Raw genomic sequence first — 14,570 nt, 5'->3', positions numbered from 1 at the left:
CAATTCCGTCAGGGCAATGATGTAACGATAGACAGCAGAATCGCGTGGTAGTCTAGGCGCAAATTTGAGCATTATTATTTGTTACATGGCAGTTTCGGGCATATGAGTCCTGCTTCACAAGATGAATGAAAGGTAGGATGATCTAGCCTATATGACAGAGAAGTGACCGACATTTTACAAGTCCCATTAATTTACTCTGTTTGACCAACAAAAAGACCGACGTGTTCAATGTATCGCTGTCCCTGGCCAAGATGGATTATCAACGTAGATAGGATCTGGGAGCACCTGCAGCTCGCCATGCTGAATTATAAATTTAGTTACTTTTCACTCATAAAATTATCGTTTGTTTAGTTAAACTGATGTTTATGGTTAATGCTTATTGTACCTGTCACTGGGTTTCACGTGGCGGGAAACATGACTAACCAGACATAATATAGGCTGAAGAGGGAAACTCCCGAAACACATTAAACCTGATGAGAAATAAGTAGGGGATATTCCATTTTGCGAGCATACCACTTGCCAATGCCAAAGGGAAAAAATAATATATGTCCATACAGATGAAATATTTTCAAAGGAATGGAATAAATTTCACATTTCCGCTTTATTACTCTTCCGACCGACCTTCCTGGCACTGGGGAGAAGAGCTGTCACTAATGAAAGGGTTTAATGGTATTTAGAACAGATGCACATAAAAGGACGTCAACTTCTGTAATTTGAGAGTAAAACGAAAATAAAGAAGCCCTCCAGCCACCCTTCTGTTCTACTCTGGAATGAGCCTTAAAGTCTCTTCCGCAATATTTTTGAAACCCTTTAGGTATTAACTGGGCATGACTGAACTTTCTACAGGTTGGATAGTAGATATGTCACTGAATTCTCTTAGTCTTAATAGTAGATATACCATCACTGAACGCTCTTCAGTCTTAATTGTAGATATGTCATCATTCACATTCGTATGCATAAAATAAATCAATCACCACGATCACCTTTCTTCACTAAAGATAGTTCATGTAGGGAAACATTGAAAGTTTGAAATGTGTTTAGTTCTTTAGTTCTGTTTTTCAATTGCTAATCCCGACATACATCTATGTAGTATGTAGGATTGGGGCGAGCTGAAATGTATGTCTTACTCAAATATGCTTTTGTTTCCTGCGCAACCAACGTTTCTCAAGGTATGTACTCACCCGTCGGGGGGTGGGGGAAGGAGAGAGAGAAAAGATCCGCATATTTGGCATGCTTCCCCTGAATCTTGCCAATCACATTGTTGTCTGTTTGCAGGAATTCTTTTGAGGCTGTATGTGGGCCTATTCCAAAGATTCCAAAGAAGTTTCAAAGTACCATTCTCCATTACGCTTTGGACACGTTTGGGCTCGTACCTTGGATGGACCCCAGAATCATAGCCACAAGCATGGCGAAGACGGTAGTAAAAGCAGCAAACCATGTCATCATATCTTTTAAGATATGCTGTTTGTGCAAGAAAGGATATACACCGACAAAGTGTTTAACAGTATCTCTAAATTCATTGCTCAGTCGGCATTTCATGTTAAACTTTTCTTTAAAAGTGACGTTTAGGCGATTGCGAGTGGGAAGTTACTGGTCCTGATCGTGAGCACTAGGCCACCACACCGTCCTGGCGAAGAAGTGAGACTCTGGACATCACCACATTGTGTAATCCCTATCGTAGAGAATGTAGGTCTTGAGGGCAAGGATGGAATCATATTATTTCATAGACATACTACCGAAATCAATGGATATCTACATGAACGCTCACATCACTACTGTGCTAATAAATATGCGATTTTGTGAAAATTTCTTTTTTCTGCTTACTCCGCAGCTAATGGTGGCAATAAAGAACTTTCATTCGTTCGTTCATTCATTCGTTCGTTCTGATTTCACTACTTTTTGAAGCTTACCAATTCGTCATTAGCGGTCTATTTCAACGGTATCGATAAACTATCTGATACATGTCATTGTACGTCAACGGCGTCTTTGGCTGCTCAAAATACCAATCACCGGATTGCGTGGTCCAAACCTGATAACTTACAGATTGGCGTAATGTAGCTGGAATACCGCTCAGTACAGTGTTTAAACTTAACAAATTGATAGTGTCGCCATGTGAGGACAACAGATCTCAAATATCCTCCGAAAGAGATACCAGATGGGGCTTGATAAGAAGAGAACAGAGAAAATATAAATAAAGATCACTGAAAATCAGTGTTGAAACCTGGTATCACGTAATCGGGGCCAATTTCCAATTCCAAGCGATGACCAAATTTATCATATATAATAATGTATAGAGGGCCTTGTGCATGCTCACAGCGCTGACACAACATATTCCCGGATAACCCGGTGAGACGCTTGAGGGTTATCTGTATTATGACCTATCACCCGGGCCCCTACTCACTGCTGGGTGAACAGAGGCATTTCATGAACAAATTCAGCTACCATCTGATACTATTGGCAGTTAAAGCTTTAGTGATCCTAGCATCATTGCCTAAAACAAAAATGAGATAAGAGACAATCAATTTTCTAAACTTTTATTAGAAAAGAGAAAAGCAAATTATACATATTTTCGGGACTTACATGTGTGAAAAGACATCATTGTGACCGAAACAATTTCTATGAAAGACAAATATAAATAAGTTTCATATATGATGAGAAGTTATGTCTACAAGTAATCGTGCCAATATACACAAATACACAGATTACAGAAACTAATATTTGAACAAAGATTATTTTGCCTGTATCGTTGTCGTTCGTACATTCGGAACACAAGTACCGTAACGTCAAATAACTTGGCAGATTAACACAGCAACCAAAAAGGGTTATCGAACGCTCAGGAAAACTCGTGTAACAACGGGGAAGTTCGTACATGTCTTCTAAAGACCCTGGTAGTGGTAGCAATGATTAAACATATTGTTTTCATGTATCAGTCATGTATTTACCATATGGAATCACGGGTAATAACATATATAAATCATATATAACATTAATCGAAAAATATTTCCACTGGTTGAAATAGCATTGCAACAACCGTGAGATAACAATGTTCAGGTTATCGCCCTATTCATGATTTACTTGGTGACTTGTACCCATATTTATTTACAGAATTCCCAACACATCGAAAGACGTATGTCTGAACTACATGTATTTAGAGCCAAAAGGCAATTGTTTACTTCGCAAGTATAAATCACATTAGGATTTTTTAAATTATCTAAACAGAAGGTCAAGTCACATGAGCTCTTTTGCATAGATCATTATGACAGGTGAAACAAAACTACAGATACAATTGCACCGAAATATCATAGAATCCAGGCGTGCTAAGGGACGCAACTTTGCACATCAACTTGCGATACCATAAACGACTTATGCAGAGGTAGCGATGCAAAACGCTTATATAACACGGACACATGTAATGTGAGCATTCTGATAGGAGATCCATAAGCTCTAAAATAAATAATTCTTTGAATGTTTTTTAGTTGACATTGCTGTTAGTTCGAGCTTATGAGGAGAAAATGTGATACATTGTCCATACGATAAACTGAGTTTAGTTCAGAATTATGTGACAATTAGTTCTACATTTATACTCTTCGTTGAGTGAAAATTATGTCGCCCTTATGGCTCGATTATCCGATATTCCACTGGAGATCAGAGGGTCGTCTTGAGATTTTGTTCACAGTTAAGCAGTATAGTCCAATCATAAAACGGTACACACAAAACTGCACTATTCACAGGCAATATATACACCATATAATCGTATTGACAACAGTTTTCCTAATAGTACTCCATCTGACCAAATGCTTGATGAATGCCGTTATAAGGAATCCTGTGCATACCCAAAGGAATCCACCAGCTGTTCTTTTGGGGGCATGCTTGGATTTTTGGAATTCAATATTTGCGTTAACATTTTTTTATGAGGACATGAAGCATGTGTTAAAAACAAATTAGTTTTCAAAGTTTTCTTTCTTTTTTCGAAAACATTCGCCTAATATCAAATGAACAAATGACGGGTATAGCGTAATATCTGTTTGTAAGTAGATGTTCTCAAATATACAAGTCTGGATGTTTGAGGTTCCACTTTGGAGGCACTTCTGTTTCGAAGATAGTCTGTCTTCGGGTTCTACAACAAACCAGTTAGAAATAATTCTGTCGGATATTTAACACTGCATCTTCCCCAGTTTAGCTCATCCCCTTCGAACAAATGGTTGCGGATGCACCTTTAAAGAGGTTATGTCTCTCGACATGTAATCTTCCACCATGATGTTCCTGCTGCGAAGCTTCATTGGCAGCCGAACAGTGAAGTGATAAAGAAATCCCATTCTCGTCATATCAAAACTAATCACGGCAGAACTAATTTCTAGTGGAACCTTCAACTGTCTGAATATCGGTGGGCTGTTGTACACAGCGGTGTATCGGTGTAGACTTGTTTTATGTTGTATTGATGCCACGTTGTACTCTGCTTTGGGAGCAGTGGCAGCATATATTTTCCTTATTTCATCTGGATTTCTTATATAGGATGTCCCTGTGAAAATCACTAGGGGCGAGGGGAGTCTAAACTCAGGATACCTGCCTTCTGGCTGAATGAATGTACATATCCTTCTTGGGTATGTGACTGGGAGCGATTTTGCATTAAAACTACCATCGACTTTAAAGGACACCACGAGGATCTTTGGTGGAGATGGAAGCTGCTGTCTTAGGTAACATCTCTTGTATCCTGAAATGGGTTTCCGAAGGCGTAGTCTTAGTGTGTATGTATTGTAATGAGGCTTGAACTGCCACTGTTGGTCGTTCTGCGGGGTACTGGTATCAACTTTCTTCGGTTTTTCTTTCACTCTCAAGACATGTGACTTCTGGTAAGTCTTGGCTTGCTTCGGCTTAGGTGGTGGTTTTTGGGTCTTCGTTGTTTCTTTGGGTTTTTTCAAATCCTGTTTTGGTGGCATTGGTGTTTGCGTTGTGGTCGGTTTAGGCTTGTATGTGTATGGCTGCTTATAGACACGTCTTCTTGTGGGAACAGGCTTGTACAGACCTCCTGGAATCACAGCCACGTGGTGTGTCTTTTTTGGTACCAGCTCAGCTTTCTGAAAGTTGTTTGCCCATGGATTTCTTTGAGGAGTATAATAACCTGTGGCTGTATGCCGAGGTGGATACCCAGAGCTGAAATAGACTGGCGGCATCCGTTGCCAGTACTGTAGACCTGAATACTGATAAGGACGGTAAACAGGATATCGGACTGAATAGTAACCAGGATTCTGGATAGGATAGTGACCAGGATTCCGGGCAGGATAGTAACTAGGGTTCTGGACAGGATAGTGACCAGGGTTCTGGACAGGATAGTGACCAGGGTTCCTTGCACGATAGTGACCGGAGTTCTTCACAGGATAGTCACTGGGGGTCTTTGCAGGATAGTGACCAGAGTTCTTACCGGGATTGTGTCCAGGATTCTTCGGCGGATAGCGACCATGATTCTTCACAGGATTGTGACCAGAGTTCTTTCCAGGGTTCTTCATAGAAGAGTCACCAGAGTTCTTCACAGGATAGTCACCAGGCTTCTTACCAGGATTGTGACCAGAGTTTTGACCAGGACTTTGACCAGGTTTTGTTACTGGTTTCTGTATTTGATGTTGTGTTGTGTTTTTGCAAGCGACCTGTCTAGAATTTTGATTCGCATTTAGAAAGGGGTTTTTACCAATCATCTGAGGAGGTTGCACAGGATGTGTCTGCTGGAAAGCTGGAATCCGTAGCCGTACGGGAATTCGAATACGATATAGTGGTTGGAAATACGTTCTCCTCGTGAATGGTACAAATTGTCCATGGCGTGTGTACCACTGTACCATTGGCGGGCAGCGGTAGACACAACCATTTCTGGCTGATGTCATTCCACTGTGAAGTGCCCGAGAGGCATCCACCATATTTGCATCCCTAGCTATCGGATTAACTGATACCTTTGAGCGTATACTTATCTTTGGCATGCGATAGGTAGATTTCTGCTTTCTTTCAGTATCATTTTCTGCTTTCAACCGAATTTCTGTCGATGAACTGTCTATATTTAAGTCTATAAAAGGAACAGCCGTTGTTGTCGAAGCAATATTGACTGACTTGCGAGTCTGTGTTAATTGTGATAACTGTGGACGTTTTCGGGTGTTGTATGACATAGATATTCTGGGCAGTGGGGTTTTCTTCATAACCGTTTTAGGTGGCTGGGTGGGTTTCCGTGACTTTATGATCCTACGGATTTTTTTCACCCTTCGTGACTTCTTCGGTTTTCGTGAACTTTGCCTCTTCCGCGATCTTTTGGAGTATATCCTCTTCCTGGATCTTTTACCTGGCCTTGATGTGGTGGACGCTTGTAATTTCTTTGTGCTTGAAGATGTTGCTATGGGAGTAGTTGGTGCGGGAGTAGTCGGTGCTGCCGTAGTAGTGAATGCTTCTGTAGGGGTTATTCGATCCCCCATATAATTCCGATGCAACATTTTAACCATTAACGACACGGGCTTGCGTCCCTTCTTCCTTTTACTGGATGGTCGAACTTTCTTGGACATTCTCTGCGTTAGCGTCGTGCTTTCTGTGGATGTCGACATTCGTGTTCTGGATTCAGGTGCAATTGGTTCTGTTGCCGGAGATGTCGTTGTGACTGAAAGTGAATGCAACATGAACTCAGTATTCAACCAACACGTGCCTCGGCGAACCATTGGAGCTACATGTACAAGGCATTATTATGACAAAACTGCATTGTGGGTAATGCTTTCATCATAGCGATAAATCACGCGAGTTCTCATGGCGCTATATGAAAGTTTATCTCTCTCCTCCCTATACAAACCAAACTTCAATGTGAGGCGCTAGAAGTTAAACGTGATGACCAATTACCACCCAAGAGTTAGCAAAGCGAGCACTATTATGGTTCTGAAACATGTTATGGGTTAAACAATGAGAGTCTATTCCTACGTCTCAATAGCCAGCTAACCTTAATGACAAAAGACTCAGGTCACCATGTATGTACAGAGAAATTCATTCTGAACTTCCCAGCAATACAAGATGCTTGACTCACAGTGTATCTGTGCTTTCGAAGAAGATTGATTAATCACTGTGTATCATTGCTGCCCTCAGTATTTCTCAGATATTCAAATACACACCTTCAGTGCACACTTTCTTCATGAACACACTGTTTTTCTTGTGGGAAAGGGGCGTGTCTCCTTTGAACAGATAACACGAGCGGCTGTAAAAGTCAAACTCTGCTGCAGTGCACCATGATTCGGAGCTGCAAATATCCTTACAGTTGTCAGGATTCGCCATAAACTTGTAATCTCGCCAGTCATCGTTATTTCCCGCAGTATCAGCCAACCCAGTGAAGGTACAGACTTGTTTACCTGGAAGCGTGTAGTCAGCGTTATATACACAATACACGAATACAGTGACAGGATTCACCAAGTTCAATTTCCAATCATTATCGTTAAACATGTCCACGGACCAGTTACACAATGTCATCCCTTAATACACTCATTGGACACAAATCCATAGGTCATTTGGAGAATTACTAGACGGATACATTAGCCTTAGCGTGACTTCTGTTAACATTAACGTCTGCAGGTTGTAATTCCACAGAATGATATTCTATACACCTGATATTGTTTGAATATTTCCAGGTGATCATCAGGGCCTTCTGTAGCAAAACCGGTACATGTAGAAATTCAGTATCGTCTACTTATGAAACATCTACAACGTCAAAAAACAACAATTCACAATTGTCCGACGAAGCCGAATCGGAGGAAAATCAAAAATGCCTGTCAAAGAAAAAAACAGAATCGCCGGGCGTGAAAAGTAAAATAGCGGGGAAGTAAATGAGTCACTGAAAACCGGTTTTAATGTTCTGCCATAGCGATATCCCCGCATCGTCACACCCACAATCTCCACTGTGGGATTTAATTGAGAGATTAAATAAGTTTCTTTCAAAGAAGCATTAGCCAAACTATTTGATACGGATATAGAAAGTCACATGGACATGTCATCGCAATGAGGTGAGGTGAGGTGAGGTGAGGTGAGGTGAGGTGAGGTGAGGTGGGGTTTACCGTCGTACTTAAGAATATTTCGCTCATATGACGATGTGCATGCGTGTGTATGTGTGACTGCTTGTACTAGATCAGACGTAAGCTGGTTTTATAGTGCGCACTCACTGAGATACCATGCCGTAGTTTACCATGCATCTCCCACCCAGACATAATATACTGACTCCCAGCCGACCAGTCCTTGTATCCATTAATGCTGACTGTCAGACAGGGATCAACAAGTACCATAATATAACATTTTTGGCATGAGGCGGACGGGATCGAACCAGCCACCTCAAACGCTCTAAAACCACGGAGGCGGTCGCACTACTCGTTTTGCATATCACGTTAACGATGAGTGACAGTGTGTCACAACTACATGTATGACATGCCACCATTACTATGTGAGTGACACTGTGTTATCGCCACATGTATGACATGCCACCATTACTATATGAGTGACACTGTGTTATCGCCACATGTCTGACATGCCACCATTACTATATGAGTGACACTGTGTTATCGCCACATGTCTGACATGCCACCATTACTATATGAGTGACACTGTGTTATCGCTATATAAATGACACATCACAATTACGATGATTACAATGTGTCACAGCTACATGGATGACATACCACGATCACGATGAGTGACAATGTGTTACGGGTACATGAATGATCTGGGATGATCATGGTGTCTGACAACGTGCTATAGATGCTCCATCACGATTGGTGTTTGATCTATTGGATATTACAATGGTACATACTGATGCTTGCACTTACCGCAACATACTGCAGTAGCCAGACACAGCAGTCCTAGACACAGGTTCCGCCTCACGTGATTATGCATTGGTCTGAAAACAGATAACAGTCCCATAATGATTGTGGTGAAGAAAAAGAGATGGAGATGGTTTATAAATATAACACTCGTGATCTTCATTGCTCTGAATATGGTTTGACGTAATGCCGCTTATTAATAGCATAGAAAAGTTACAGTGAGTGATATGCCGCTTTTAGCAGTATTCCAGCAATATCACGACGGGGAACACTAATACGTTGTTTACATGTAGAGTATCGGATCTTCGGTCTAGGAATAGAAACAAATGGGGGAAATGTCACGTTGTCGCATTGTCGCATTGTCGCGATCGCATTGTCGCGCTTTGGTTAATGTTTGCCTCATTTTGCTTGTATTTGGGAAGAAGACAACGCGACAATGTCCCTTCCCGGATTCCATTAAGATGTGATGATGCTTTCATGTTTACCTTTCTTATGGGCGTTCTCACTGCATGACCGTATAGATGCTTGTATCAAACATATATCTGCATTTTACGTGGGCGTTATAGTCGAGTTACATTTTACGAGAGGGACCTTGAGTCTAGATTGTAGCACAGTTTCAAACAGGATTTGACATTTAAGTGCTAACCGCTTGAGACATGTGCTCATGCCTCACCGCCTTTTCTTCCGTCGGCATTTTCGTTTTATATTTACCATATGATTACATGACTCGTGTCTTTCAACGTGTGTTGTAGTCTTTCCAAGACCTTGTAAATATATTATTGACAGAAATCTGATCCAGACTATTTTTTGTATCACATATATTTTAGTCAGCAAATAAAGTTTGGTTAAAACCATAGCATTTTCGAAGTTCTAAAAGAATGACGTGTGGGTTCAACACAGCTTAAAATGTGTTTGCACAACATAAGGTTAATTAATAGAAAACATATCGCAAAAACCGATAGGTTTATATTTTTCTTTGTGAGTGAACATAATTTATGCTGGTTTAAGATTTACACTTGAGAAAGCTTACTTTTGTAGTCTGGAATTATTTTTTTAGCTGTATACTGAAATACCTGTACATGTTATTGATAGCTCGTTGATGCGTACGATGTCATGTTGACTGTTTCTGAACCAGTTTCTATGAGCCGTCTGATTCATTATTCGCATGGGCAGTGGTGTCTATTGGCATTCCTTTGGTGTTAGGTGTAGCGTCGCTAGAGCAACAACTATGGAGTAGATCCCACTGTTTTGTTCGGAGTATATTGCAAGCAAGCTGCCAGCAAAGGAAAGTACATAGCCTATTTCACAGTGGCTTAAAACGAAACAAGAAATGGTGTTTTGGATAGCGTTGTCAGGCTTGTGTTTTGGAGTCTTCAGGCAAAGTTTTCAGATACAATACTTTTAATGACATTTTTTATTTATTTCATTTGTTTTTTTATTATTTTTTTTTCCGTTATTTTTAATTTTCAAGTGTTCACTCGGGATATTTAAAATCATCTGATACCCCCTGTAGCTATCTCGGGAGTTTAATTGTTATTCGGCTCATGTGACACAACAAAAGTAGTGAGTTGTACTACCGCGCTTTTAGAAATATTTCAACAATATTAGGGATGCTCAAACTGGTGTTTCACACGTGGTACCCATATGGAAAGTTGAACCTGGGTGATCAGCATGACCAGAAACTTTCTCTTAACGCCTATCTGGTGTGAGACAAGACTGACAGTTGTCCCAATTTTGTTCATGTTTCATCGATGACAATATGGATGAACTGAAATGTGAATTCGTAGCATTTAAATTGTTCATTTTGCTCTTTGCGGATGACAAGATCTCAATATTTGCGTCTGATGTTGTACGATGCGTTATCCACATATTGCGACAAATAGAAAGTAAGTCTAATAATGTAATTATGGACGAGTAACTATACATCAGCCAGTCCTAGACACGGACAATATACTATGGTGCAGAATATCTGATACGATGTTCAATTTTACGTCACTCAAAACAAAACATAGTTAGTTCACTGACAGGTCTAAAATATACCATGCATGTGAAAGTCACTTGATCGGAGCCAATACGGTTTCTAATTCTGGTTTCATATATTTCCGTGCAGCACTATACCCCCTCATCTGGTGTTCTGGGGGACTTCCGTCGTGACTGGCGCTCAGAGTCAGAACCAAGATGTCAAGGAGAGGCTAATTAATTTGTTTCCGAATGATTTTTCCATTAACAAAGCAGCTGATTTAGGGCTTCCGCATGTGTCAGAGTGTTTTTGGGGTCGCAGTAATCAGCTAAACACATGTTCGAGTTTCAAACACAGTTGTTAAAGTGCCGCATTAAATATGACATTAACCAGTTTCAAAGCTTATAAAACAGCATTTCAATTCAGTAAAGCAGAGACCCCAGACCATACCGCTTCAGTGAGTATTACGGCTCACTCAGCAATATTCCAGCTGTCTGGAAATAATCGAGTCTGGACCAGACAATCTAGTGATTAACAGTATGAGCATCGATCTACACAACTGGGATACGATGATATGTGTCGACCCGTTCAGCTGATCAACCCGATCCCCTTAGTGGCCTCTTACGACAAGCTGAAAATTTGTTGTAACATCTCTGAATATATTTTCACAAAAGTAAAACAAAAGCGATATGCAACGATATCCAAACAGATATATTTTTACGGCGAACATTGTGGACCCACGACCTATTTGCCCCCAAGGAAACCCTTCCTTGTAAAGAAAAAATCAGCGCGAATCACACAAAGGCATATTTGCGTACATGGAAACCCATCAATTGTAAACTTAAACGGCGAACCTGGGTTGCAGACAAACCTATGTTCCCGCGTATAATCAATTAACCTACAAAGCATTGCTCATCTTACAACATGGCTACCCAGCGATAGTACGTACAAGCTACAAGAAGGTGCACGCTAGAAAACTGTTTTACGTTGCTATGTAAAATGTACAAGAATGATATTGTATCAAATGAAACTCTATCGAAAATACATTTCTTGCGTAGTGTATGTTTAGTCACCAAACTAACACTTTCTTTGTCCTTCAATAAAGTGCATGGTTTGTGTTCGGGGCAATGTCGGATTAGGAAAATGCTTTCTTAGACCTTGGAAACGCATTAAATTTTCATATCTTGAATCTGTATCCGTCTATCTGACACAGAAGGCTTTTATGGTGTTCATATGGGTTGTTACTACAAGTCGTACCGTGAGAACGGGCCTACAGTCTTCCTACAATGTTGGGAAGACGTTGTGTGTTAGCTGGGTACAATATATACATGTAGCGCTGGTATCAGTTTGAAATGGAAGCTGGTGAGGCAATATATGGTGCTAAAGATAGAGCTGAGTGGCAAGTAGGGGTGATGTTAGGGACCAGTTTCATGTTCATTTTGTTCGAACTGTTTCTTTGGTTTTATGGCTGAGCAATTGCTAACAGCGACTGTAGTCACAAAATTAACAATAAGACAATATGAATATAATAGCTAGATTCGCTGCGTTCATTCGAATTTAAGTTTCATTTAAATTTGTTTCGAGTTATTTTTGTTCTACCCCTGGCAAGTAAAGAAATGAAAGGAAATAAAGATCACTTGTCTTTATTGAATACAGCTAGCGGTCTGGAAGAAATAGCAAATACGACGTGTTTTCGGAAGGGTATTTGACGTCTGAGCTACAAAGATCACATATTTATGGTTAAATGAACATATACCTATTATCCATTCACTACTGAACTACGAAGGGGTTTTGAGAAATTCCATTGCCCTGAAGACTTTAATTTGTGACCAGTATCGTGAAAAGGGATGGGTTGTTTCATGTCATTACGAGGATCAAAAATTCGTACAGGACTCATGTCAACAAAACAACGAGTTAATTCGCATTAGTTTACAGGTCCTGTTAATTGTCTCCAGCGTCACTCTTCCTTGAGCAACAACTGTTGTTTTAAACAAAGTACAGACTTACAACTATGGTTCCATCATAAAATCCTGAACATGAATCAACAGGAAAAAAGGTTAAAATAAATATGGCACCCATTAAATATTATAACTGTTTTCTTATGTTTCATTTGTAACCACAATAAAAATTAAGAAAATAAAATAAATAATAAATATTTTGCATGTCTTGACATTATATATGATAGTAAATGTACCAATGATGGTATCTTCAATAAAAGGTATGAAAACAAACACGCCTCATTTCAGTTTGTTCACACTTTAGTTCAGCGTTGTTATGTGTTTGAGCAAATGATTCAAACTAATTCAAATTTTGTATCTAACAGTACATAGCATGTAAATTACACTTACTTTCGTTTTCTTTAGGGTCTTCAACAGAGGGTGTATACCGATAGAAGGGCTCAAGGAAACACAGTATTATACCGTGGGAGCACTATCGTCTATTTCGAAAATATGGTAGATAGGAACTTTCCAAGCATGAGAATTTTTCTCTTCACATCTCAAAGATTAGTTGGGCATTCCGGGTTTGAATAAGACCTCAGTAACCTATCCTGGAGGGATCAGGGTAGATAACCCGGCTGATGGCGTATAACAGCACTCCATCGTCGGGGAGATTATTCATGTTATCATCCATTGGTTTGTCTGGTTTAGATTGTGTTTTTGTAGCGCGAAGTGATATAGTTGCGCCACCGCTCACAGCGGCGTTAAACAACAAGTATATGAACGTAACAACAGCAAGGTAATTCACGCTAAATAAAATTAATTTTATCCATGTTGTAACAACATGCACCTGCAAGTCGTTATCGGCTTGATATATTCTTAGCCTACTTTAAACATGCTGCTCTCTAGCTCCATTTCAAAGTTACATGACCCTTGACTACAAAGAACGCTCCCGGTATCTGAATAAGGACCCCGTTTCAAGTTCGAAATTACCTTCGTCTTTATGTGTCAGTGTGTGTCCGCGAGCTGAACAGGAGAACAAACAGTAAACGGTAATTGTCACGAATGGCCCATTTCAACGGCAAAGTGACGCTCCGAATGTTAATGTTTGTAAATAATGACAGTTGCCGAAACAGAAGCATATCAATTACATAGCGAAGTTAAATTATGGTTTACAAAGTTGCGCTTCGTGATATAAACGAAACATGTCTGTTATGTCCTATAAAGGTGATTACGGAACTTCGAAAGCTGAACCTAGTAAGTGATTGTACATCGATGTACTTTTTTATCGCCATTGACTGTTCGACTTCCCGTTTCCCTCGAAACAGCACGAAATAAAACATACGCGTACGACCATATCTGACAAAATACGAGTCAAGAAACATTTGGTACTGACATCATGCAGTGCCACGTTGAAGTTAAACTGGCTTCCTTACCTTGATAACACGTAGTCCGTGGTCTTAATGTCTTCTAAGAGCAGCTAACTGTGAAACTGTGTGTATTTCCTTTACGAAAGTGAAATCCGCTACTAGCTGAGTTCCTGCAATGTGAGTCGCTTTGGATGTGGTTAGGGCTAGACTTACTCCAGTGTGTATCAGTGGAGGACGTCGTATTAGTTATTGGGTCGTAGGTTTGTGATTCATTTCAAACAAGAAGAATTTATAAGGATTAAGACGTGTATGCTTACAACAATCTTGACTTGTCGCGACCGTCATTTTCGGGTGTTCACTGGCTATTTATATGACTGAATGTTGTTTTGCGTCACTTTTAGCAACACTCCAGCAATATCGGAGATCAGAAAACCGTAACTGGGCTTTACAGAATGCATCCATGTGAGGAATCGAACACGAGCCATCA

At 40.2% G+C, this 14,570-nt stretch overlaps 1 protein-coding gene across 1 annotated transcript; it reads right to left on the bottom strand.

Moving 5' to 3' along the window:
• Positions 1-2,518: 2,518 nt before the first annotated feature.
• LOC137284946 (mucin-2-like) lies at positions 2,519-14,218 on the bottom strand. Its single transcript, XM_067817030.1, has 4 exons — positions 14,150-14,218; positions 8,823-8,893; positions 7,128-7,361; positions 2,519-6,628 (listed from the first exon to the last, which is right to left on the bottom strand). Exons 2-4 carry the CDS (start codon positions 8,887-8,889, stop codon positions 4,182-4,184), a joined length of 2,748 nt encoding a protein of 915 aa, XP_067673131.1. The 5' UTR covers positions 8,890-8,893; positions 14,150-14,218; the 3' UTR covers positions 2,519-4,181.
• Positions 14,219-14,570: the final 352 nt, after the last annotated feature.

This window comes from Haliotis asinina, chromosome 5, assembly GCF_037392515.1.
Source record: "Haliotis asinina isolate JCU_RB_2024 chromosome 5, JCU_Hal_asi_v2, whole genome shotgun sequence".
Classification (NCBI taxonomy): domain Eukaryota; kingdom Metazoa; phylum Mollusca; class Gastropoda; order Lepetellida; family Haliotidae; genus Haliotis; species Haliotis asinina.
This window is presented reverse-complemented; position numbering and strand designations above follow the sequence as displayed.